This window comes from Falco biarmicus, chromosome Z (genome assembly GCF_023638135.1).
Source record: "Falco biarmicus isolate bFalBia1 chromosome Z, bFalBia1.pri, whole genome shotgun sequence".
NCBI lineage: Eukaryota > Metazoa > Chordata > Aves > Falconiformes > Falconidae > Falco > Falco biarmicus.
The window spans coordinates 2,416,295-2,443,006 of NC_079311.1; the positions used below are offsets into that span (position 1 = coordinate 2,416,295).

Consider the following 26,712-nt stretch of genomic DNA (forward strand, 5'->3'; position numbering starts at 1 on the left):
TTAAAAGTCATATGGTGATGCATGATACTTTAAACTTCAAGTATATGCCATCATTTCATTAGCAGTTCTAACCTAAGAGGTAGTTTGGCTTAAAAGAAACAAACAAAACAAACAAACAAAAAAACCCCCCACAAACAAAAAAACCAACAACAACAACCACAAAAAAAACCCCAAACCTATGGTGATCAGCAATTATCTCTGAGCCAGTTTACTACTATTCGTAACATTTCATTCTAGGCTGTCTGAATGAGAAGCATTCTTCTCGGTGTTTTAAAAAGGAACATTCTCACAATAGAAACTGTCAACTCTACTGCACAGGTTTAACTGAATCATTTAGGTCAATATTTTTTATTTTGCTGGGTTTAAATATGTCAGAAGAGCAACATTTTTTTAATGGGAAAGATTAGATTGAGATGTTTAGTAGAAAACTGAGAACATTTCCCAGCCTGAAGTTAGCACAAATGCAATATGCTGCAAATACGAACATTTCTCTTCCATTTTTCTCACTCGAGCACCACTAGAGCACTAGTAGAAGATAAACAGTACTTGTGTCTAAACAGTAAAGAATGCTGAGCGTGGGGGTCATGAGCACCGTTGCATATTACACAAGTAAAAGCACGGAGACATTATTTATTTAACATCAGCATTGTGTTGTTTATGTATATGTAGCTAACTTCTGGATCTGCTTTTTGGCAGAAGCAGAGTGTGGGAGGAGAACAGCAACAAGAAAGGATAAGAGCTATCATAATAAAATTGTTCAAGGTTCTTGGTAATAAACTATTTTGTGTGTATTAATTAAGAAGGGGCTGACTTTAGGAAGTGATGTTGAAATATACAAAATAATGTTAGTGTAAATGTTAGATGCACTACCCTGAACGTGCTGCCAGTAAATAGTAACTATCATAAACATACTTTCGACATTTAGCACTGGGAAAGTATTCACAGCTAGTTAAAGTTTAGTGTGGACAATTGGGCTGTAATTTAATCCTTTTCAGCATTTATTATAGGCAACATGTCTTGTCTGTACTGGACTTTGAAACTTAGTAATTAGCTTATGCCTTCAAAATATGTCCACTAGCACCTGTTTTCACCCTACAAATCTAAGTCGGTGATGCAGTATAAAGTAAAAACTAAGAGGTTCTGGTATTTGAGCATATGCTTCATTGTAAGCAGTGGTTGCACCTGCTCTAGGGAGCCTCTATCTACATGTTTCATTTTGCAGTGTTATTGGTCAGAAACTTTTTTCTTTTTTGTTTTTTTTTGAGATACAGTGGAAATGTTACTTGTGGGTTGCATATTTTCTTCCCATTTCATTGTCAGTAGAGGCTGATAGCTACTGTGAAAGGAATGAAGGAATGGGACCCATTACGCACTGCCAGTGAAAACCTTTGGTATTGAATCTCAAATTATGGTGTCTTTCATCCACATGGAGATTCAATCTTCCTAAAACACACAGAAAGTAATAATCAGGGAATTTCCCATAATAACATCAGCTTCCGTCACTACATTATTATTTCATATATTTCAGTTGAAATGTGTGCTGTTCTGGATATCATCTTGAAAATTCAAAGCAATTAAAGATTTTATTTTTAAAACAGGCATACCAAATAAAAGCATGCTACAGTGATGTTGATAGCTGGGATAAAAATATCTCCGTATCTTCTGAGTGCATTAATAGCAAGGGAAAGGAGGGGTTTAGCTTAAGGAAGGGTCCAGTTGTCTCGACATTTTTGCTTCAAGTAGGTGACTGTCAAGGCAGAGCAGGGATTGTTTTTCTAGCGTGATGATAAAGCATCTTTTATGAATTCACATGATAATGTGAGTGTGAACCAGATGTGAAATCGTAGTTTCTGTGGTAATGATGGAGATTAGAATTGTAGGTAAATGAACCTGAACGGAGCCTACTTTACTTTCCTTCAGCAGAGGCGTCGGTGGAATCACGGACGGGATGTGCAGGTTTGGGCTGCGAGCTGTTAGGAGCTCTCCCTGTCTTCCTTTCAGACTGCAGCTACTGTTTGTCACTTGGAGAGGTTTAGTCTGAACCAGGGCCACCTGCTCCACGGGTTCCACCAGTGAGCCGGTGTGACCACTTCTTATGCGTGGGTTTGCTCCAGATGGATGATTTCATGCTTCACTGAACAGGCGTCAGGCTGTCCATCAGTCTTTCTGCCTGTTGTCTCCAGCAGAACCTGTAAGGATTCGTTGCCTGGAGGTCCGTGTTAGTGGAATGACTAGTACATTACAAAATACAATGCTGGATCACAACAGTAACCTTCTCTCAAGGGTTTATCCTAATGAACATTGACAGTTATTTAATTCTTTTTTGTTCTGGGTGTATATAGCTGTCCATACTGCAGACCAGTAGTCCGAAAAAAGCCATGTAGCAGGCGGAACACTCAGGGTCATGTCCCTGTGCCATGTGCACGTCTTCCTCAGTTATTTTGTATGTAACAAAGACTAACTTCAGGTAGGTGACCCTGGGCTTTGTAAGCTACCTCTCTAGTTACTGTAGAATCTGAAATGAGGAATGAGGAGACCATCAGTATATTTCTGGTTTATGACTGCCCATCTTTCTGTTTCCTGACTACAAAGAGATGTTGAGGACAGCTTATCTGTCTAGTTTAAATGTGGTCTTTTTTTAATTTCCCTTTATGTCATCTGTTTGTTTTGACACAAACTGCTGTCAAATCTGACCCCATCTTAGCAGTATAGAGATTTTAATAAAAATAAACAAAATTTTTTAAGCATCGTCTTGCAACACTTCCAAGTTCTTTTCAACTTTGATGATTTTCCTTTTGGCAGCACTGGAACAAAGGGATTCCCTTCTGCGTAGCCCCGACGTCATTGATGCTGCTCCAAGAAGAAAGCGAAGACAAAGGACAGCAAAGTCTGCCGGGGTGGGAGCAAAGATGGCTGCGTACGAGACAGAGCTGCCAGCCAGGAAACAGTAAGCAGTTTTCGTATATAATGAAATGTTTTCATATCTAAAGATGTCAGAGAGTTTGCGGTTTGGGTTTCTTTGTCCTCTCTTGTGCAGTTTCGTATTTCAGACTGAGTACTCTTGTGTTGCATTCCGTATAGTCATTTACAGTAATTTTACCCAACTTTCAATAGATGTGAATGATTAAATTGTCAGTCCCAATCACTTAGTAATTTTAATACAACTCTGAAGTAACAACTGTAAAATTCTTTAATTGCCTTGGATGACTTTTAAGCAAATACTTTGAAGCCTACTAAAACAATGTTCTGTAGGTTACCATGTAACCCTGCAGACAAAGATGGATGCATTTATAGCAAGTGTCAGACTAAGATGGACAGATTCAGCTAAGCTGTGTCACCGAAAGTTAGTAGCATTATGAGTGTCTTTTTTCACGGTGAAGGTGGTGAAACACAGGAACAGGTTGCTTAAATAGGTTGTGGAGTCTCCATCTCTGGAAATATTCAGAATCCAACTGGGTATGGTCCTGGAGAACCTGCTGTGGTTGAGGAGGGAGGCTGAGCTAGGCAACCTCCAGAGGTCCCTTCCAACCTCACCATCCTGTGATTCTGTCTTTGTAATTTCGGTAAAAATTAATTCACAATACCATTGTTAACAAACAAGAATAGATTTTTGAAAATAAGATCAGTGGGGAGAAGAAAGAATTCACTCTTAAAGACAAGGGGGTCAGAATTTATAACACAATAAAAGTCGTCTTCGTCTTGTGTCACTCTCAACTTTTAGAAACATTTTCACCTGATCGGGGAGGTGCTTAGTTATGCATAGAATTACTTCGGAGCTGCAGTATGATTGGTGGTATTTTCATCAAAAACTGATCTTTTTTTTAAGATCTGTGGTAAGTTAGATTTGAAAATACTTCTTTTCCCTTTTTTCTGTAATATCCAAAGGATTATAAACTGTTTAAACAGACATGGACACAAGTAGACTACAAAGACATTTCCCGTGTTTAGCAAAGATTTCAGTTCAAATGAGGAAGATAATTATCTTATTTTGACGTAGAAAGTTGTGGCTTGATGCCAGCGGTCAATGTTTATACTTACAATCCTGTTTTATTACTAAAAAAGAATAATAATATAATTATATTTTTTTAGAACGGTCTAGAAAAAACTTCAAATTCTGCTCTTCTGTTCATTTAAAGTCCAGTATATTGCAATGAACAATGCCCTTTCCCCATGGTACATAGTCAGTTTGATTTTGAGAGCCTGACTGTGTTTGCCTGAAATACAATTTCATTCTTTTTAGTATTGATCATGGAAGGAAAACCTACAGAGGCAAATGATTGCAGGTATATAGAAGCCTTGGGCTGAGCAATCCTTGGTGTATGCATACCGGAGCCCTGTGTTTAAGGGCAGGGCTAAGAGGATATTGATCTTTTTGGTTTAATTCCTTTAATTACTGCAAGTTTTAGAAAAAACGGCACAACGCTGTGTTTTTCGTACTGTGCAAATCATTTCTAATATGCTTCTAGAATCATGTCGGGCTACATCTGAAGATGGGCTCTTCTTCTTGTCTATAACATAATCAGTAATATTTTAAGGCTTACCATATGGAACAGCCATTCTGTCAGTCTCTATCCCCATTTTTCTTTTTGCAGTAAGCGTGTGTGAATTGTATTGTAAACAACAGTTTTGCTCTACAGGTCAGGACATTGCTTGGCACGTACCTGCCAGAACAGTGGAGGTGTATCGGACAATGAAAGAGCCACGTAGCTCTATGATCCTGTGGTGACTTCAGAAATCAAATGTGAAATTGCTTGGTACAGGAGTGTGTTTTTCAGTCCTTTCTTTAGTTTAAAATACAGTGGCAGTGTGAATTGTTCGACTGGATAAAAAGGTATTATTCCTCATTTACCTGGAGCATTACAAAAGCCGGACTGTAACAATTTCCATTTTGCTGATTATTTTTCTCAATGTCCCCGCTTAGTTCTTGGGTTTGAACTTCACCTTGTCTTTTGCCAGCTGCTAACCAACCTTTCAGCCAGTTTGCTTGGCTAGTAATTTTCACTACTCCTTGGCCTGTCAAAAGCAGGGAGATACAGAATTAGTATCATAACCCAGTTCACAAATATAGATGTCTCTTTTTATGAAGCCTGTTCAGTGATTTGTAGTGACAGAAGGCTAGATCCTACACAATGTGAAAGGCTTTATCTTAAGCTGATGGTACATTGGGGTCCTGCCCAAAATGTTTTCCAGTATTGTGTCACTTAACAAAAAACTACTGATCCAAGCAAACCACCCCAGCCTGCTGGGGAGGCAGGGAGGAAGTTAACCTCTAAATTCCTTCACCTTTGGAAGTGCTCCATCACAAATATGGAATACATACAGCCCTTGGAAGCGTATCATGCTTTTCTGTTTGGCAGGAGGATCAAATGACAGATTGTGATCACATTTGCAAATGCACGAATGAATCCTTATTTCTGAGCTCTCCTGCACAGACCTGCAGAAAGATTTGATTCTTTACTTGTAATGTAAATACTTTAAGGTGCTGTCACATAGAATTGTATCCCACGGTTCTTGCTTTAATGAATTAAAACTGATTTAGAGTTACTTTCCATTTGTGAGTTTTGCTGACATCATCAGTGCTTGTTTCATGACTGCCAGGCAATGAAGGGGCAGTTACAAACCAAACATCAAGAGCATAATGCTGTCTTTATATTGTTGCATCGTAAGTTGATTGATACGAGATCCTAAATCAGAAGAAAAAAAACCTCTTTACTGAAGGAGAACATCCAAGTTTTTCTTTTCTTTTTGGCTTTTAGATTGTTTTTTGAAAACACAGCGTTTTTCAGCACAGTCATTATTATCACATAATAGGTATTACATCTTCTTTGTCTTTCTCCTAACATTTTAAAGTATGGTAAGAAAGTACTGTTTATGCTTGAAATTAAGAGCATCTAAAGGAAACAGTGAGTCATGAAAAATGAAAGGGTTCTGTTTCCGCAAGTATTTTAGATTTATGGATGTTGAGGCTAGTTATGTTAGCAATTCTCTAGTCATTTGGAATGAAAATATATTCTTAGATATGACCAAGAATACTGAGAAAAATGCAAATAAAAATCTGTTTAACACAGAAATTAGAGCAAAAGGAGTACTGCCTTTCTCATGCTTTGTATGTGGGTGCAGTGGCAGGAAAACGAGTCAAGTTGTATTTGTCTGTATAGACATCTAGTATTACTGTGGCAGTTTATTCAAGGACTGAACGTTTTTAATGAAACTTGGAAATGTGCTTTGGATAATATTAAGTTTAGTGAAAGAAGTATAGACATGAGATCAGCAAAGGACTGAGCTAGGATTAGTGGAATAAGGATTGCTAAATGGACTGTTTAATTATTTGCTGAGATAAAGATACTCTTTAGGATAAAGTGGAAATTCAGAATAATTAGTTGGTCAGTCAACTGCCAAGATTCAGGTTTATCCAGGTCTCTGGCAGGTTGTTTTTCAAATCTGAGGTACCCAATGAAAGGAAATGCTTCTTTAGGCAGACAGATGTTACTTATAGTTGATAACAGTCAAACTGTGGTTCACAATTTACACATCTTTAAAATGTCACAAAGGGTGGTTCTTACAGTTCAAAATATGATTGAGTCAGGAAAGTAAAATACAATTATTCTGATTCCAGTAAACTCTGATGGTATTGGTGAAGCTTTAACTGTAACTTAATATCTGGCCATTTCCTAAGGTGCAAAGCAGAGATAATGTGTAAGTCAAGTTAAGATGCAAATTCTACTTTTCACAATTTGCATTTCATACTCAGAGGAGAAAAATTAATAAAAGCAATCCCAATCCACAGTTAGAAATTATGCTTACTGATGCATTACCCAAAGCTCTTGGGGGACTACGTATGAATAACACTATTAGCTATGTAGAATATGCATTCAATATAGAGGCTTAAGTGTGTGGCCTGTCAGCATGAATCCTATAAATAATTGGATGTTTCTATAATAGTTTTACTTTAAAAGTATTTGGACCTATTTGAGAGAAGATAGTGCCTACTGAAGATGAGAAAAATTTTTACACACTTTTATAAACTAATCATTGTCATTGCATACAGAATACTTTGTGTAGCTTGTACAATCTGTAGTCACAGAGTACAGTGCAACCCAAGTAGTGCTGGTATCTTTGTAAATAAAACGAAAGTCAGGGAAAAGCTTCCTTTTCTGTTACAGCTTAGAACTATTGCTTTATTTCCATAAGTAAAAATCTGTCTTTCTGCTTTGGTTTATCAAAATTATTTTAATTTTAATAGCTGAGAAAAGCAAAACCTTTTTTTTTTTCTGTCAGTCTGTTAATTCCTAATAATAAAGGATGTAGCTTTATGGTCCTCATCCACACAGGAGGAAGCCTTTACTGGATAAGACCCAAAATTTCTTTACAGATACTCTTTATGTTTCAAAATGTAATCCGTTCTGGCTACTGCATAGTGTTTATAATTTCTTTGCTGTTGAATGTGTACATACTGTTGAGGATATGTACAAATACAGAAGTGGTTTTGGGGAAAGCATCTTAAATGCAGGAAAAACCTTATTATGGATGCAAATATGCTGGATTCTCTTGAGAATAAGAGTAGAGACAGCCAAAATATGTTATTACAGAGAAAATGCTTCATAATTCTGAGAAGCAAGTGGCAAGAAACTTTTAATTCAGTTGACTGAGAAACAACAGGTATTATTTACTTGCCTTTTCTATAAAGAAAAATGTGTTTACACCAAGCACTGTGGCTCTGACTTCGCCTGTGTGCCAAAACTTTCAGTTTCGTGTAAGTCTAGTTTTGTACATTTGATGTGGCTGTTACTGTCTTTTTTTTTTTAATTGAAATTTTACTTTTGCTGGCTTGACACTTCTTGCTTGGTTGATAAAACTGAGTGACGGTCAGAATCAGGCCTACATTTAAAATGAAGGAAAGGGATGCTTTCCCTTAACTTGGATATGTTTGGTTTTGCTCAAATACTTACATGCAGTCATGGTGACACTGATTTTGATAGGATCTTTGCTACCAGTTAATTTAAATCTTTCTTTTCAACATATGAATTCTGCTTTTTCAAAGAGCTCAAAGTGTGCAACAGGTATTTGGAGTCCTCAGAAACATCGCAATGAAGTGAAAAAAACAGATCCCGATTGCTGACTGGGTGTTTGGAAGTGCCAGGGGTTTCCAAGGGGTGTTCTATGCCACTTGCATTGCCATCACCTGCCCCATTAGAAGAGTCCAAAGAGAGAATGACATTTTTACTTTAAATACGATTTCTATGGTCCCCATGCTCAGTGTTTGTCCTGGACTTAAGGGTCTGGTTAACGTTAGTCACACATGTAATTGTGGGTGGAATCAACTGCCTAGTTTTTGCTTGTTAATGATAAATGGGGTGGGGGGGTGGGGGGGGTGGTGGTGGTTAATTTTCATACTCTCTTTCTGTACCTTCAAAAGGTTTTTGCAGTCTTCGTAGGTATCTATCATTTATTTGAAAAGAAAGCTCTTAGCATTATATTACAATACTGTAATAAGCTGGACTTGTCTTTCTTTTGATAACCTTCCACCCCTTTAAAAGCACTCGTAGCCTGTGGTGTGCCAGGAATCCCCCGGAGGACATCTCTCTGCGTTTGTTTAATTTATTGCTTGCGGTTCACATTTTTAAAGTCCTAATGCAAGGTTTATTTAAAATGTGGTTTGCCACCACCAGTGACTCAGGTAGCAAAAACATAGATTTATCCTGGAATTTGGCATTCTCAGAGGGTTACACACAGGCATTTGTGTTACTGTCCACACCAGTAATTCTTTCTCATAAAAGTTTAACCAAGTGAAATTTGGATTCCACTGAAAATGATCCTATAAACTTCCATGGTCCAGAGGAGGTATAAAGTTTGCACCACAGTTACCCACTTCTAAAAAAAGTTGTATTTGAGAGTTCACGTTGACATGCCACTCTTTTATTCATCAAGTGTATTTATTTAATACAATTGAGAGAATCTGCAGAGAGCCTTGCAGGGTGTGACAAAGCACTATGGTCGTTGGTATATCAGTGAGTCTACGTAGTGTCCATGCACAAGAGTGATAAGCTCGTATCTGCCATGGAAAATTTATGGAATGCAGCTAGAAAGTTCTTTATAATTAACTTATTCAAGCAGAAAAGTACACAGGTTAAGAAGTCTCTTATAAGTGGACAGTTAGGTTCACTTGATACTCTTAACATGAGATTCAAACCACAGATTTTTTAAATAGCTGAATTAAGTCCTTTTTGTGTTTCATTCATGCTCAGCAATTTTTTACACTTGGATAGTTTCTTCCTTTCCCTTTTTGCCATGACGTTGGCAGCAGCGGTCAGTCACTGGTCATACCACACAGACTGCTTTGACTCACCTGTGCAAACATTAAAAATTGTCCTGTAACTGTGTGTGGCCTGACAGGGGTGTTGATAGGTGATACTCATCTTCTGAACAGTCACCTGTAAATAATTGAGGTTGCGTAAGGCTGCAGTGGAAAGAAGAGCTGTGTTTTAATACCTGTGTTATGTGAGTGTGGCTGTACAAAAATGAGGTGTGTCACCAGAGGACAAGATGGAAACCGTTGATCACAATGTATAGCAATATTTGCAAAAAAAAAAAAAAAAAAAAGGTTGCAATTCCATATTCAACTGCAATGAATTAAGGCAGAAATAAATACAACATAGTACAATTGCTTTTCTCTTGGTGGTATCCTGCCTTCTTGTGCAGACAGTGTCTTTGTTTTAACTGAGCAGTAGATAATTAGGCTTCCACCATCCGTGTGGGGAAGGGGTGATTTATTTCCATTGGGAAGTGCAGGGAACTGGTGTCCACAATCACCGCTTCTCCTGACTCCCCAGGGAAAGATGGGAAAATATTAAGGCTGAAAGCCCGGGGCAGGGAAAAATGATCATTATCCACTGACCTCCGAGGTTGCGGTTTCTCCTAAGCCAGGTCACTCAGCTCTCTAGTTCATATCACATCTCACCAATTTTTGTCACTAGTAATAGCCTAATAATCGCCTGCTGATGGAGAAGTTATTACTCAATAAGACTGACAGGACTCTACCCTGTGTTTTCTCAGGGCATGTTCTTTACAGCACGATTTTACTGCTGTGACAAATCCAGTGAGATACAAGTCTCAAATGATTAATCTATAATGCATTTCAGTGAAACGGGTAGCTGTGAGATTATAAGAGGATAGCTTAATAAATGGAAAAAATATCTTCTTCCGTTACCGTTCTGGTAAATTTTTAGTGTTTTTTTCCCTTACCTTTCTAACAAAGTTTTTATATTGGAATGATGTTTGAACCCAATTTTCTATTTTAAGCCTCTCTTAGGTAGGTTGTGCGTTGGTATAGTTTAATTTATTGCACTGTGGATTAGTTTTGTTAAATACAGTGATGCCCGCTTGGGTGTTTTAACATGGGAGGCAAAAGAATTGTTCCTTGACAGGAAATTACAGTAAGAAGGAGGAAAGATTGCATGGGGTCGAGCTAACTGGCAGTGCTGGAGTATTTTGGCTTCTGATGTAGACCAAGATACAATATTTTCAGTCTTCCAGGGGGAAGGGTGGGTAGGAAGAAAAGGAGATTGCATTAAAAACAACAAAGAAGGCCGTATTTCAAATTCCTTGTACATCCTTGTGATTAGAACATGGCAGCAAGTGTACACTCTGTGAACACTTCTGTGAAGGGCTCTTGATGATGGTGTCAATTAAACCTCAATTTCCTAAAACAGCTCTTCAGGCAGAATTATTTTCACATTACTTGTAATAGGAAGAAGCAGGTAATGTAGATGCCTGAGATTTTGATTATACACGTTGGCAGGAGGTTAAGATTAGACTGATGGAAAGCCTAAGTAACCATGCTTGCCGGCTTAGTTCTGATGTCAAAGATAGACAGCACAGAACAGGATGAGATGAAAGCTTGCCTATATTAATGGGATAAAGCTGCCTCAGATATCTGTTTTCATTGTTCATTAGACTGATCATGAAGTCTGTCGTCTTACCTGGATTAGAGTATTCCGTATAGCACAACTGTCTGTGAAGACCAGTAATCCCTTAACTCATTATGGATCCCAGGAAACGTTCTGGACAAAACCCCATACACAAAAATACACTAAAACTCAGGATTTGGGAAATAATTTCACAAACACCTGCAAATGCCTCTGCTCTGTTGAGGTGATTGCTTCGCTTCTGCTCAGTTCAGTGCACTCTTCAAAAGTCAGATTCACTGCATGAAGCTATTAATCTTTTTACTTCTATTTCTATTTGCCCTTTTTCTGTATTTTTACCAATGAACTATCCTTTCTTCCTTCCTTTGCCCCACCAACTCCCCCCACCCGCCAAAAACAGTCACACCTCAGCAAAGGTTACCATTTGGACTTAGCAACACTTCTATTTCTTTATGCTAAAATAAGCAATTAATCCTCTGTTAAAAAAACACAGAACTAAATCCACGGAATTTATTTTTTCCAGTAGTGATATTGCTTCTCAAAATACTGAAGGTTCTGTCTAGGTTGCCTATTTGGTTTTACCTGCTTAATTTCACTTATTACTGTGGATGGTGAAGACCTGCATCTATCCAGTAAGAAATGCTGTATCAGACTTTGGTGACCTGGTAGACCTCCTGTATATAATGTATAATGCAGAACCTATTCAGCAACGTTTGCTGTGGCTTTCTCTCCATCTATTTTTATGTCTTTTATGACAGGTTCTTGAGATTTACTGTTTCATAGTTGCCAAGGATGCTGTTGGAACTGAGCAAGATACAGGTATCAGGACATTTCTGTTCCAGACTGCTTGAAATCTAGTGAAAAAACATAGGAAAACCAAAGGGATAAGGACTTCAAGTAAACAGACTTGTGCTGAGCTTTCTTCTAATCCTATACGTGCTGCCTTATAAAGCAGGTTGATCTTTCAAAATGAGTTGGAGAAGGAGCAAGAAAAGGTCTAGAGAGGGTTACAGAAACATATAGAGTGATAGTGGTGGGCACATGACTGAACAGACAGATGAGAGTGAATGTGATGAAAGGCACTGATTTCTGCATTTATTTTCCCATTTATCACATGTACACATTTCCCCAAAGCAGTACATTAAGCACTTGAAGTCCATGACAATGGATTTTCAATAATATTTAGAGCATCCCTAAATCTGGTCTGTATGGATAAATATTCATAAATTTATACACTGTGACTAATACATACGGTATGAGCAAATGCACTTTCATGGTTGGTTGAGAGGACTCATCTCCTTCTGTCAACTTGAATCAGGATTCAGCATGACATTAATCAGTATCTTTTCTGATAAGTTCTGCCATCTGTGGGGGGTATATAGCACATTCTTATGCATCAGTCTAAAAAATTGTAGAATAAGAGGAAGAGTTGGACAAATTTCACATTATGTCTTTCTTAAAATAATTGAACTACCCTTTCAATCTCCTTGAACATAAATAAAAACAAGAGCTTGTTAGAAGCTGCAGGAGGTACAGAATTAGATTAATACAGCCCTTGCTTACATAGAATACTGCTGAAGGACTTCCTCGATTACTTAATAACACTTTAAAAATCGCTTACTTTATTCAGCTGTCAAACCATGCATAACAGTTTTCATGTAGCTATTGCATCATTCAAGCGACATACAAACAGTAACTTGAAAATTAATTACGTGCTTGTATTTTCTTCAGATTGCTAACTGTATACCAACTATTATAAGTGGACCTGGTGTAAAACTGAAGGAGAATGGTCAATATTCAAAAATTCAAAAGAGTCAGTGTTGTAATGCACGTTAAATAGCAGAAGTGAGATAAAAGAATCTTTTCAAGATTATCTTAGTGATTCAAAAGACATTGAAGTACTAATGTCAATTCAAATCTTTATGATAGTCTAGCCATTGACATCAATGTTTCATCCTATGTATTTAGAATGAACACAATAATAATGACTAAAACTGAGAAAAAGGGCCAAATGTGCATGTAAACACTGCTCTTTGATGAGGGTAAGTTTCATACTAGGTTTCATTCCAGAAGAGATTTCTAATGTGTTTCTTTAAGGGCTGATAATTATTCAAGAGTATAGAAATAAATATTTTGTATACCGCTTCTACCACTTATTTAGATATCAGAAAGAAAATTTGACATCAAAGTAAGAGACCCATCAGTTAAATTAAAAAATGGCACCTCTAGCCTTGTGTTTCTCTAGAAAAGATAATGAAGGTACCTGACTTTAGAAAACAATGTAAGAAGGTTGTTGAAAGAGGTTGTAATTTTAGAAAAAGGTTGAAAGAAATTTGGTTTAAATATTAGAATTAAGAATTAGAATTAAGTATTCACAGAGAGTGCTTCACTGAATTTAGAAAAAGTTTGGAAAAATGATGGATCTCTTTTTTCCATATTGAGAAGTTAACTACATATTATTTAGAATTATCAGGTTCTGAATTACTACTTGGCCACAGGAAGAAAACTGTTATCAACACTAAATTCACATTGTGATCTGCACCACTCCACTCCCTAGGTTCCCAAGCAACACTTTGGAATATTTTAACAGGGGTTATTTTTTTTCTCAGAAAGGAGTATATCACTTCAGTGTTCCAGTGCAACTCACTAGATGTTGAAGTTCCTCAAGTGTAAAACTGAAGTGGTGATGCATCATGTCATTTAGTTTCTAGTGGTGGTGTAAACCATCCAGACTATTATTGCTTTTGTCTCTCTGGAGTTGCTCCCTGGATAACTATTAAACTACCTGAACAAAATTCTACTTCTATTACAGTATCCTGAAAAATTATATGTATCTATATATAGAGAGAAATATATATTATTTTTTTTTAAGAATCCCCTCAAGCCTTTAGTCTAAAATACACCACTAAATAATACAACATTTCTACAAATTTTATACCTGCTGGATTTGGTGCTGATCACAACTACAGAATTATTTTTCTGCTCAGGTTTCTACCACTGTCAAGCTGTACTGAAACATTAGGTTGAGAAAGAGTCCCTCAGGATGTAAATACTCCCCTGTACTTATATGTCTGTGTAACTATAGCATTGCCTGAAGATGTTCAATGAGAAAAAAAATCAGTTCATACCCAGTTGTGTTGACAAAATCCAAAGTGATCGAATCTGAACAGCTGTTTCGGTTAAAGTAAAAACAGATCTGAAAACACAAACAGAAAATCTCCAAATAAAAATAAAATGTCATCAGGATATGATGAGTTCGCTGGTGATTCTAAAGGATACAAAATACTTCAAGAGCTCCAGATTAAAAGTTTTAAAAAGAGCCAAAAGCATCAGCTTTTTATCAGTGTTACTCAGAGTGATCCCAGAGCTAGTATAAGCAAAACTTCCAAACCAGTATCCCCCAACCCATGATAATGGTGTGGGAGAGAAGCAAGGGCAAGAACAGAAGCAGAAGGGAGCAAAACAGTCTTTCTACAATATATATCAAGTTTGTGCTTATATTATTGCCAGGGTATATGCTGTACTTCCCAAAGCTGGGAGCAACAGTGGTTGGTTGGGCCAGCAAGCCACCAAGAAGCAATGTCCTGTTTGACCCTGTGTGGGCAGGTGATGGCTGATGAGTCTAAACAGAGGTGATGCTTACGGGTCCAGCTGCCTGTGGGTTCAGGTGTAGCACTGCTAGCCAAACAAACAGCATGGCCACAGCTCTCCTGACACGTCTGCATGGGTTTTGCCCAGTCAGCACCTTTGGTTGGGTGGTAGCTGAGAGCACGCTAGTGGGGAGGTGATGGACATGGTTGTTTTGCAATAGGACAGTGAGGAAGTAGAAACTTTTATGTATATAGCAGGAGACTTAGAAAAACTGAAATAAATGGGATGGGATTGTAAGAGCTGGAAAGGTTATAGTGATGTGGGGTTTAGTGCTAGAGGGATATAGGGCTGCCCAACTGAGTCTTTATCCACTCTTTTGTGCAAGATCTCTGTCTTCTATTTGCCTTCATACTTTCTCTTACCCTGCATAACATTTCAGAGGTGTATAACAATGGCCTTCTGCATGCCTGATATGCATCTACACCTTTTCTGCTCTAAATAATACCAAATCAACCATCACGTCTTATGACAGAAGTATGAATGCACGCTAGGCTCTTTATTCAGTATGACTTGGTGCCGGATGTTGCCAGAGACCGCAATCCTAAGTTCACAGTGTCTCTAATGAAACTATTTGCAAGGTTGAGACGTTTCTAATGCTGTTATAACCTTTTCTTAGGCTAGATATACAAAAAAGTCAATGTTTCATGTTACCCTATGACAACGTTAGCTAGACACTCCTCTTTTTCACGGTTTCTTGCATACCACTCCCAGTCCTGCACCAGATCTTGTGTCCTGACACGTTCTCAAGCTAAAAAGACACAACTTATTTCTTCATTAGTTCTATACTTTCTGTTGCTGAGGTCCCTTTGCAAAACCAGCCCATATGTAGATAGGTCATATTGAATATGATATGTGTTACTGGCCTGTGTAGCTTCTGGTGTCAGCATTTGACTGATCAAGATTTTTACAGCTAACAAGATAAAGGTGACTGCAACATGACCTGCCTTTTTAAAGCACAGAAAGTGCTTTTCAGATGCCTTGGAAGTTTACCCAGCTTTCAAAACAGTGGCGCTGAGTGCTTGAGAATTTTCCAAACACCATTTGAGTTTCATGATATATCCACCAAAAGATAAATTTCTCTCCAATAGAGAAACACGCAAGTGAAAGAAAATGATAATTTGAGGGACATTTGTATTAACAAAGTTCGGTATCAATTGTTATAGATGTAAGCAGGCTTGGATGTTGTTGGCCAGCTAATTTTGCATGTTCTATGCAAGCCTTTCAAATGACTTGAATCATCCTGAATCTCAGCTGGCTCTTCCTATTTTTGTTTCACATCGTCACTTTTTCACTAGACATTCCCATCTTGAGTAATACTTAAGTGCAGTGTTTAGCTTTAAAGCATTCACCTGATATTTATTCAAATTCTGTTACCTTAGCATTAAAAAGTTGAGTCTTAGTTAGGACTTCCAAATCATTAGCATTAAAATTTCTGTCACACCTAAAACTGCTGTCCTTAGCAGGGCACAGACATTCCAAACGTAATTGAGTTCTCTGCTTTTAAATATATTCCTTGGCTGAGTCATGTTGACAAGTAGTTTTCATCTTGAAAACTTTCCAGTTGTTAGACTTAGTCAATTTGACACGGAATTCAGAAAATGAGCCGAAGTGGAGCCTAGCACTGTCTGCACAAAGGTGCACCTGTGTGTAGGTTAACTTGCCATCACCTCACATCTCCAAATATTATTCTTCCATTACATGTTCTTACAAAAGTATGATGACTCCTTTAACACAGTCTGTATTGTCTGCTAGAGCAAAATGTGTCAATATACGTGAAGAAACGAAGAAAAGAGAAAGTCAGATTGCTTTTCTGAGCAGTTTCACCTAAACATATAGATGACGGAAACACAAATATGAGATCCACGGCTGGAGGTTTTTTCTTGAGACAACTCATAACCTTGTCAGTAGCATCTTGGAATAGCTTTTGGAACCCAGTCTGCTCCACCTATGGTGTCTAACTCAGGCAATTACATCACCTCAGTTTTAGGTCTGGCCCGAGATAAGGTAGGTCCTGTCTGACAGACACATCAGCCTAAATTTCTTATAGGGTTGACTGACAAAAGCAGGTACCTTGGAAGAACTGTGAAGAATAATCTGATTCATCTGTCTTAGATTCAGCACAGTCTCCATTAGCTGCTGCTCAGTCCCTCAGGGGGCTCTGGGGAATCAATAGGAAAAGCTAGGTCCTTGCATCTGAGTATTTGAACCATCTGCTGGAAAACAGGTGTAGTTCAGTCTCTCAGGCTGTGTAGCGTCTAGCATCCCGAGTTCCACTAGACAAGTATTCTCATCTAGACTTTGGAGAAGGAGGCACTGTGTGGTGTGCATGTCAAGCTTAGAATTAATTTCATTTCACCTCATCTAACTTTCTGAGCTTCTCTAGAAGATTCTGCTGGTAGTCCTGGGGCTTGCCTGCTAATTCTGGGTATCAGAGCTCAGTGCAAGGTACCAGAGGACATATGTGTGTAGCTAATGGTAAGTTCCCAAGGAACTTTTAGGCTATCTAGGGAGCAGCTTAATCATTTCCAATGATTGTGAAATTGGACATTGCTAGAAACTATGTAGACCAGAGAGTTGTTTTGGTTGTTAAGTGGGCTCTCGGTAGACCAAGCTCATCCAGAGATTTCAAAAATTTTATATATTAATTTATGGGTTACTGATTCCATCATGTTTCTAGTGTGAAATCACTCTTGAACTAAAAACCTCTGAATTAATATTCAAGATAATTTTAAAGCTTTGATGGCAAGACCTGTATACTTGGAATCCCGATACTCTTCATACTTAGACTCTGTAGTACAGAGGAAATTAAATAAGGTCAGCAGGGTGACAGGACACTATCAGTGTCCTCAATCTTTAATAAATTCTTATAGATACTATTAACATGTCAATTCTTCTATTACGGATCTATTGGCAGAGAAGAATTTCCAAGTCTTAGAGAAGAAGGTGGGTTGTTGGTTTTTTTGTGGTTTGTTGTTTTTGGTTTTGTTTTTTTCAAAAGACATTTTTATACTATGCAAAATTAATTTTTAGTTAGCCAGGGAAGTAATCTGTGCTGCAGGACAGGATATTGCTGGGCTATAATTGACAAAGTTTTATTATAAAAGTGTGAGCAAGAATCTCCCTAGACTTCTGTCTTTTTCTTCTCAGAAATGGGAAAACTTAAATTTATACTCTTTCATTCTCCTTCCTTATTTCATATTATTTTCCATACGGTACTATTATTTTCTTATGGTTCTTTCAGCAAAATGAATTCTCCTGCCAGGAACCAAGCCATCAGATAAATTATAATGAAATTTATATTAACTTGAAAGGGAACTAAAGAAGTAATCCACATTAAAGTATACCATAGCAATTCCATATTCAGTCTGTATATGAAGCTTACATGAGAACTCATAGGTAATGCCAATTCCGAAGCTACTGTTTTTATTGTAACACTTTCTGAATTCAGAAGGATTTTGCTCTAGATTTTAGTGTGTACAAATTAAATGAAACGGTACAGAGCTTCAGCACCACGCAAGTATTCAAGAAAAAATATAGTACATTGACAATGTGTACCTGTTTAATTGGATAAATGGGACAACCCCCTAGATGAATGATGACTGACAGATCATAAAGCTCTGGTGTTTAATTATAAATGAACTGACATCACAAGGATGGCACAGATGTGTGACAAAGGCTTAAGCAGCAGGCTTCAATTTTATTAAAAAGCACTTCTGAAGAAAGCATAATTAGGCATAAACAGTGCTTGGGTATAGATAGGGGACAGAAAAATTCTTGGTCTGTTTAGAGACTACATTAAGCAAACCTCTGGGAGGCTAAAGGTATAGAGCCTGACAGTGTCCTCCCCCTTTCCCAAACCTCAAGTTGTGCCGTGTTGCTAGCCGGACTGACCATTTCTTTACGCCTGCCAGCTTCTGTCGTACCTTCTGCATTAAAGAGATGGTTGTCAGGTGTTCCACCACACTAGACTTTGCCTATTGGGAGGTTTCCAAAGTCACAGGTTACGACAATTTGAGTGGTATCCATCTTCTGCAACTTCGTATTTTCTGATGCTGTGAAGACGGCAGAAAACCTGCTCCAGCCTCCTCCTCCCAGGAACATTACTTCTTCCTCCTCCCTGTTTCATATTGTTTGTGAACTATATAGACTGTCCTACAGAATACTCCAGTGTCCCTGTACTGTGGGCAGGCTGGTGAGCTTTCTGTGGTTGGAGACGGATCGGGTCTCAGCTGAGGTATGGCTTATCTGTCTTCCTGCTTGCCAGATCATCTCAGGATCAGGTGATTTAAGGAGGTAGTGACAACTGTAGGGCAACAATCAAGACCATGTATTTTATGTAGGCTACTCAGATCCTCCTACTATCCAACTGGGGAAGCATTTACTGTGTAAACGTGACTAGGAAGTGCAGTACACGGTTATCCTGGGCTAGAGAAGCTGGCTTCGAGTGTACAGTTTTCATTGCATCCCTCTACTCTCATACCTAGACTCCAAAGCCAGACATTTTTCACTCCTTGTATGCTTTGCAGGTATTAGACACTTCCAAAAACTGCTTATAGCGGGGCAGACATTTTCCTTGCTTATCACTGTACGGATCTGATGATGAATAGAGTACCTCTTCTTCAGCCGTGAACAGGTGATCCCACGCAGGCATGAGACCTCCGAGAGGTCCCTTTATGAATCCATGGAACGAGACACCTCCTGGTCCTCCCAGGGACCGCAAAAATTAAAATATAATTAAAATAATAGGACTGCATTAATTGCATCGCAAGTCAGTGGGCGGTAGGATCACTCATCCAACCTGATCAGTCAGGCATTTATCTCAGCACGGTGCGTTGGGGCAGACGCCTGTTTGAGTACCTTCCTGCAACTACTGTAGGCTCAAGCCTAGGTCAGAACGATTAAGTATATTCCATGTATTTCAGGCGTAATCTGTTGGGGTTTGTCACTATCCAGCAACTGATCATTAGCCAAATTAGTATGAATTTTACTAACAAAAGATTCAGTCTTAAATAAAACGTATTGTCCCTGCATTCAAAAATCAGGGAAAAGTAGTTCATAAACTGAAAAAGCCAGTATTTACTAGAATAAAAAATGTCTGCTGGAGTTGTTTTGAATTCTGATTTAAATTTATTTTTAAACTGGGAGCCCCATCTCTGGAATATTTATGCATTTTCTTTTTGGCTCGTAACATCTTAATTAACAGAACACACTTTGAAATAGACACTTTTTCTTGCTTTTCTGTTTTAATGTTTCTTATCTCTTCTTCCTCATACCTCTAGCCGGCTGAGTACACCCACTGTTTTTCCCTGAAGCTAATGTGAGAATTAAAAATTCAAATTATGGACAGATGTGGATTGCTGCTCAAACCAGACATCTAAATGTTCTCAAACACCTTGATGAGTTATTTGTCCAGAGGGCGTTAGATCAATAAAATCTATCATGTGTTTTTATTTATAGTCTCTTTCCTATCAATGGAGATGTCTTTTACATAATCTCCAAAGCCCAGTCTGACAATTGCTATAGTGTTTCAAGTATTTTATGTACTTACCTCTGAAATACAAAGAAGAGAGTAATAAGTATTGCATGCATGGCGTGTGGTCCCTAGACTTACCCATCAACACAAAAGGTTAATTGACTGCAGTTTACAATTCTCTCTTTATGTTCAGAAAACACAAATATTTTCTCTTTGAATACATCTTAGACTGATTTTATTGTACCATGTATTCTAGTACAGTATACAACTATTCATGGTATTAAATAATGCAAAACTATTACACAGATGATATGGGGCTTTTGTAGCCCTAACTAGAAAGCGACTGAAGATTTCTTATGCATCCATTTGTTCTAGTAATGAAAAAATTACATGCAGCTCGTTGTCTGAAAAAAAAAATATATACTTAACACAGTACTAAGCGTAAGAGAATGAGCTTATAGGCTGGGGATCATTTGCATTAGGGAAAGAATCCTTTCTAACAAACACATGATCAATACAGTGTGATTGAATGGATGAGTACAGATACTTAGCAAAACTGAAATAAATATTTTTCCTTTGATATATAGACCCAGCCTCCTCACTTAGTCTCATCAGTTGTAAAAATCATTTGGAGGTGGACCTGCTTTTAGCCTTTGAATGGTTTGTTTATGCAAAGATCAGTCAGGTGCTTATTGAGCTTACCTGCTGGAATACTTTAATGGGGCCTCTGGTCTCCTCTTTTTTTAATCTCACCGTGTCACTGTGTGTATGCCTTTCTAAGAATTTTAGTCAGAAAGAAGGGGAGCATAAAATATTAATTCTGGAGGACTGAATCCTCCGTTATTTCAGAATGCAGGTCTTAATGTTGGGCGATGTCATAACTACATGGAGCTGGAGTAAACTACTTTTGACTTTTGTGGATTGAAATTTAAATTTCTTATTGTACATTTCACAGAAATTATTTTCATAGGTGATTTCAATGTGTGAGAAAAGATGCGACCAAAATCTTAAGATCTCAGTTCTTAGAAAACGTGCAGGGCTTCGGTAAAGAAAGGGGATTTTTGTATCTAAGCAAAATTTCATCTGTATTTCTTTTACATAGCATGTGGGGGTTTGTTTGGGAAACAAAAAGGCCTATTTTGTTCTCCAACATTAAAGGGTAATTATGGAAAATACAATTACTGATCTCTCTTCCTGTGGTCACCCAAATCATTAGGACTTTCATCAAAAGATAACTTTGTAAAGAGGTGGTCTGCAAAAGGTTAAAGTCAACCCAAAAGTCAGCGGCAACAACCTATTTCATCCTGATTTGTAATTTAGTGTATGACATCCATTCAAACATATGGAAACAAAAGAAAGTAGGAAGCCACTGTGTCCTGCGGCTCCCCAAAAAACTGCAGGAAGCCAGGGGTGGTGTGAGACGAGCAGCAGTCTCATGTGTGGTTGTGTAGCAGAGGTCCGTCATGTCTCTGGCGACTGCTCTTCGGTCTGCCCACCTTCTCAGGAAGCCACCGTTGATTTGGAAAGGAATGCGTCTCCTTTCTAAGGCAAAAGGTTTTGTGGTAGAATATTAAAGCGTAGGTTGCACTCTTGGAGTAAATGGGACACCAAGGACAGGAGGCTGGAATGCGATACTTCAGGCTGGTGTGTGGTGAAGAAATCAGCACCCGTGTGATGTCCCAGTGAAACCACCAGTTTGAACTGCACTGGGCATAAATATTTGCATTGCTACTTTCAGTTAGTGAAAGCATAATAACACAAGAAATGCTCAAAAATGCTGATGACAGGCAAACAATACTTGCCATGCAGCTGTGGGGGAGTACTAAATTCTCAGATATGGATTATCTTTGAATTTGTACTTGCTGGTAATCCACTGTGATTCCCATTAAAAGAGCATTGTGAACAATCTGTTGGTTCTAGAGGAGTTAGATGAGGATCTTAATAAATTTTAAATGTACCATGTTTATGTATGGAGAAAAAAGCTTTCATCTTCATTCCCTCAGGTCTCTGTGCCTTCCTAGGGAGAATGGTCACCTACCGAATTGACCAGAATAATGTGCTGAAAATGGCTTAATAGGAGGAGAAGCAATTTATCACCAATCTGCTTCAGCCTTGCCAGAGGTGATCTCTCATTTTGAACCGTAGCTGTTGAAGCTTAGAGGGGTAGTGAGTGAAAATGGGCCGGTGAAATTTTTCAGTGCAAACACTGCTTGCCAGAAGCTGCATTCCTAGGAGTGAGGCTTTGGAGAGCATGCGTGCCGTTTAGGCATCTGACTTCTCTTAATTATCAGTAGAAGGAAGGTGCCTGTTCATCCATGACCAGTGAGTTTGAAAACCTCTTCGTTCACCTTCCTAAGATGGTGTCAGCATAGGAAGTTTGAATTTCATCGGACTGAATATAATGCGGTCAGGGCAGCTGCGGAGCGCTCGATTCTTCAGAAAAAGGCCACTCTGTCCTCTCAGTGCGGAATGTTTTCTGCCATCAGACATGCATTTTATCCCCTTTCTCTCTCTGGCTTTTACAAGTCATCCTGGTATTAACAGTTCTTGTATTCCAGGCCTTGCTATGAGCTTGATTACGCAAACAAATTATTGCAAAATAAGCTATTAGTTTAATAAGTGGAGTTAAAGAGCAGTAGTATGGCATGGGTCCACGAATGACACAGTATTGTACAGGTCTATGAATGACACTCTTACTCCACAACTATCCCTTTTTGTGCTCCAGCTGTCCCCAGCTCCATGGGGTGACAAAGCAGGACCCCAGGGAAGCAGTCATATACCACGAGAGTCCCCACCTGAGAAACTTTCTCCCCTTCCTCTTCCGGGGCATTTAAAAAATGGAAAAGTCCTGACTGTTGAAAAATGTTATTTTATCGAATAGATGTCCTGCTCTATAAGCTTGCTGATAGTGGTGATTTCTGGGACGTAGTTCACCCTGATCAGCTTTCAAACAAAAAAATGTCTCTGGAGCTGAGAAACCCGAGTGTTCCGTTTGTCTGGAGCCAAATGAGCTAAAAGTAATCTGATTTAAAATTTGCTTTATTTCAGCACCTGGGTAACATTGGTAAAGTTACCTGTTTTGTATAACACTGGCCCTGCATTTGGCACTCAGCCATCTGATCTGTAGCGTTTAATATTTCTGCAGCTTAACCCGCAAGATCGCAGCACCAGCTAAGAGTAAGTGGTGTTATAGGGCAGGATTTGTAATGCTGCTCAGTCTGTACACAGCACAGCTGGAGAAATAATGCGAAAAGTATTTAAAATTATTATGGAAAACATGAAGAGTTCTTATGAGAACTGCAGGCTTTCTGAGGCACAAGAAACGGTACCATATGTGAGGCTGGCAGAGAGCGTTTGGGGGGGGGGGGGGCGGGGGGCGGTATATGGTCCTTGGAGGAACTAGTCCTGACAGTTTATCAAAGGCACGAAGCAAGACAAACTGGGAAAAGTAAACAGACGGACAGAGCTGCCTTTGTCGGGACAGGTTTGGGATACAATGACCGTGTGTTGTTGCTTCCTGCCGCAGCCGCAGCAAGTGCTCCTGCCCCGCTGCTGCCCGTTCAGCGCTTTTACTGCGCCCGATTACCCCTTTCATCTCTCACTGCCCCCCTCTCCACCTGGGGTAGGAGGTGGGGGGTGAGTGGGACATAAAATAACAGGGCTTGAGCCGGAGCTGACGCTGTTGTGCTGCAAGCTTTTTCATAAATGGCTCATTTTCTTTGTGTTTGGTGGGTGTGGGTTTTTTTTTTTCACCGAGATGCCAGAATTCTCGTCAGGTCCGGTAAAACGTGAGCTTCGTCAACCCCTTAAAGACTGGCTTTTTTAACGGTATCTGGATTCCTATGGATGCAGGCAGACGTTTATAGGGATACTTGTATCTGCCTTGGCTCGCAAACTCCCAGGGGAGTGATTTGCTGTGTTCAGTCAGCATCTAAGAAAAGAAATAAACCTATAACATCTGCAGGGGAGTAAACATCTAAAATAAAAAATGGTGGTACAGAGTATCGTAGGTTTTCTTCACTCCTGTAGGCCTCATCTTGGACAGAAATAGCTATAAAGTCTTACATGCTTTGAGAAATGTGCTTGTGGTTGTTTTCAGCCAGTACACATGAATTCTTTAATGGCATCCGTTATTAGAAATGGTTTCTGTTTTCAGTGTTCAGAAAGCCTTAAAAAGGCGGAATAGAGCAAATTTAGAGGAAAAACATCAGCATATATTACATATTATTTACAGATCATCTGGAACATCTTTGCTCTCTCCAGCAGGAGTTAGAATTTTTCTTCCAAAATAATTTTGCTGTTTTAAGAATTCTTTTATGCTATAAAAGCCTTGAAAAGCTGCTTGTTCCTGCCTGCAGGCAAATTATAAAACTTACTGCTCTGAACAAAAAGAGGACTTGATACTTCTATGCTTTCGTGGCTTTGGTAGGGCACACTTTGGTAAGGTGGATTGTACGAGAGGGATGCAGGGAGCAAAGGACAAAAGCAGGAGGTGCATTTCTGTCTTTTCTTCTTCAAGGTTTTAGAGTTGAAGACCAAGATCTAGTATACTGAGGTCTGCAGGGCAGTAAGAAAGCATTTTTTAATTTACTTAGTCAGGTACTAGCTGCAAGAGGGCCACTGGCAATGTGCTTCATGCTGAACTGCTTTGCTTTGGGAGCAGGGAATATAAGTACTCAAAACCTGTAATCTAAGTCTTCCATGTGGAAAGATGTTTTGTTTTAGCTTTTTTGATCTAATGGCTTGAATATTAAAGCTAACTATAATTAGAAAGTCAGATTTCCAACTGCAGTAAATTTACTATAACTAGAAATTTCAGCTTTGGAGGAAGGATGGAGCAGGTAATAACAGCCACAGAACTCCAGTGAGCGGAGTGGTGCTCTGTAATCCTGTTCCTGTTTACTAACCACGTAAGCTGACATCGGGAGCTGTCTGCTGCTCGTTTTCTTCTCTGAAGTGCAGTTGTGAGCTATAAAACCAGTCCGATGAAAGCCCTTAAGGTCTAGTGGGCAATAACTGAAACAAAAGGTACAGTTCTCTTTCAGCACAACCAACACAACATTTCTTTGATTAGACAGCTGAAAGTCCAAGTAAATAAAGGAAGAAGATGATCACTCGCTCTTACTTTGGGAGCAATTAATAGTCCTTTGATAACACACTATTTCCTTTTTTCCGGCTTTTGCATTGCCCTTCCTTTCCTTCTGCTGGTTAAGCACTCTCAATAGAGCTTCATCTAAAGTTGTGGGCAGTAGAAATCCTTACGTTTTTTATCTTTTCCAGGTGATTAGTTTTTGTCAGTTTGGGAGACAAAGGCTACCTTTCTAAAAAGAAAAATACAAAAGGTGTTCTCACATTACTTTTTACTTCCCTCTGTAACTAAGAGAATTAGGCTAAAACATCTTATATATCCTGGATGTATACAGTAATTTAATTTTGTTCTATTACACATTTATTTTTATCTACTTCAAGCCTGAGTGTTAGAAAGTTCCTGTGTATCTTACTGGATTAAGAAAAAAGCAGGTGGGGGAGGGGGAAGAGGAAGTTACAACTGGATATGTTTATGAAACCAGAAAATATTCTGGAAAGTATATTCTTTTCTTTCTTAATGAATTGTTATTTTTTTTCTCTTAAAACCATGCTCTGTGCCATATATCAAAGAATTTTATTGTTACAAGTGCTGTAAAATTATATATATTGTTGTTCCACTTACTATTGATAAAGATACTACTTTAGCAATAAAACCAATAATTAACAATCATGAATAATTACATTTGAAAGTTTCACTCTGCAGCTGTCATTTGTTTACAGTCATATCATACTTACTGCCACGTTTAGATACCCATTCCAGGACTTTCTTTTTTTCTTCTTGAAACTGTTCATGGGAAATTTTTTTCAGTGTTTCAAACAACTCGAGAACTGACAAGTTGAAATCTTTGTCCCTAGCAAAAAATTATTTGCGTGCAGTTCAGATTGACTTGTTTGATTTAGTCCTAGCATGAAGGCTATTTTCCTATCATGGTAATGTTGTAGAGATTAAAGCTTTTAATTAATTTCATTGTTTTAATGACCATTTTTTTTTCCCAGCTGATAGCTCACAGTCTGTAATTTCATACTGGATATATTTATAATGTATGAAGTCTTTGTGTTGTCTATGCCCTCCAGAGGAACACCATGGGGCAGCCATACAGTATGTCCTTTTCAGGTCTGTGTGTATGTTTTGACCATGTTGGAGGTGGTGGCTCGCAACAGCTGGTTGGTGGGTAAGAAGGAACTGCCAGTAATCCAGGTTTTGCAGATGCGGCAGAAAAAGCCCTTGGGCTGCAACAGGGCATTTTGTAACAGTGCTCCATTTCTCTGGTCTTAGTCTTGTGAACATTTTAATCCCTGATCATTTTTTTAATGCTTTTGAGCTGTGCTCCATGGGTGGAACATAGTTTCCCCACCCTTCTGCAGTTCTTACCTTGATTGGAAACATTAACTCAGAGAAGCAATCTTACTGTTAAAATTAATGAAGATCCACGCTGCAATGGCAAGGCTTTACGCCCAACACTTGACACGATCTGTCGAAATCAGTGTAAGGATCCAGCTGATGATTCTTCCTGAGTCGTTGAACGCCCTTTAGGTGTGAGGTTGTAGGTCTGGTGTATTTAGACACAGGCTGAC

The 26,712-nt window shown here is 38.6% G+C and overlaps 1 protein-coding gene across 1 annotated transcript in view; it reads left to right on the top strand.

The window, feature by feature from the left end:
* XRCC4 (X-ray repair cross complementing 4) overlaps window positions 1–26,712 on the top strand; it is a 184,459-nt gene that overhangs the window by 114,717 nt on the left and 43,030 nt on the right. The window contains exon 7 of the mRNA XM_056324190.1: window positions 2,803–2,947. Within this exon, the coding sequence (XP_056180165.1) occupies window positions 2,803–2,947 (145 nt within the window). The remainder of the gene's footprint in view (window positions 1–2,802; window positions 2,948–26,712) is intronic.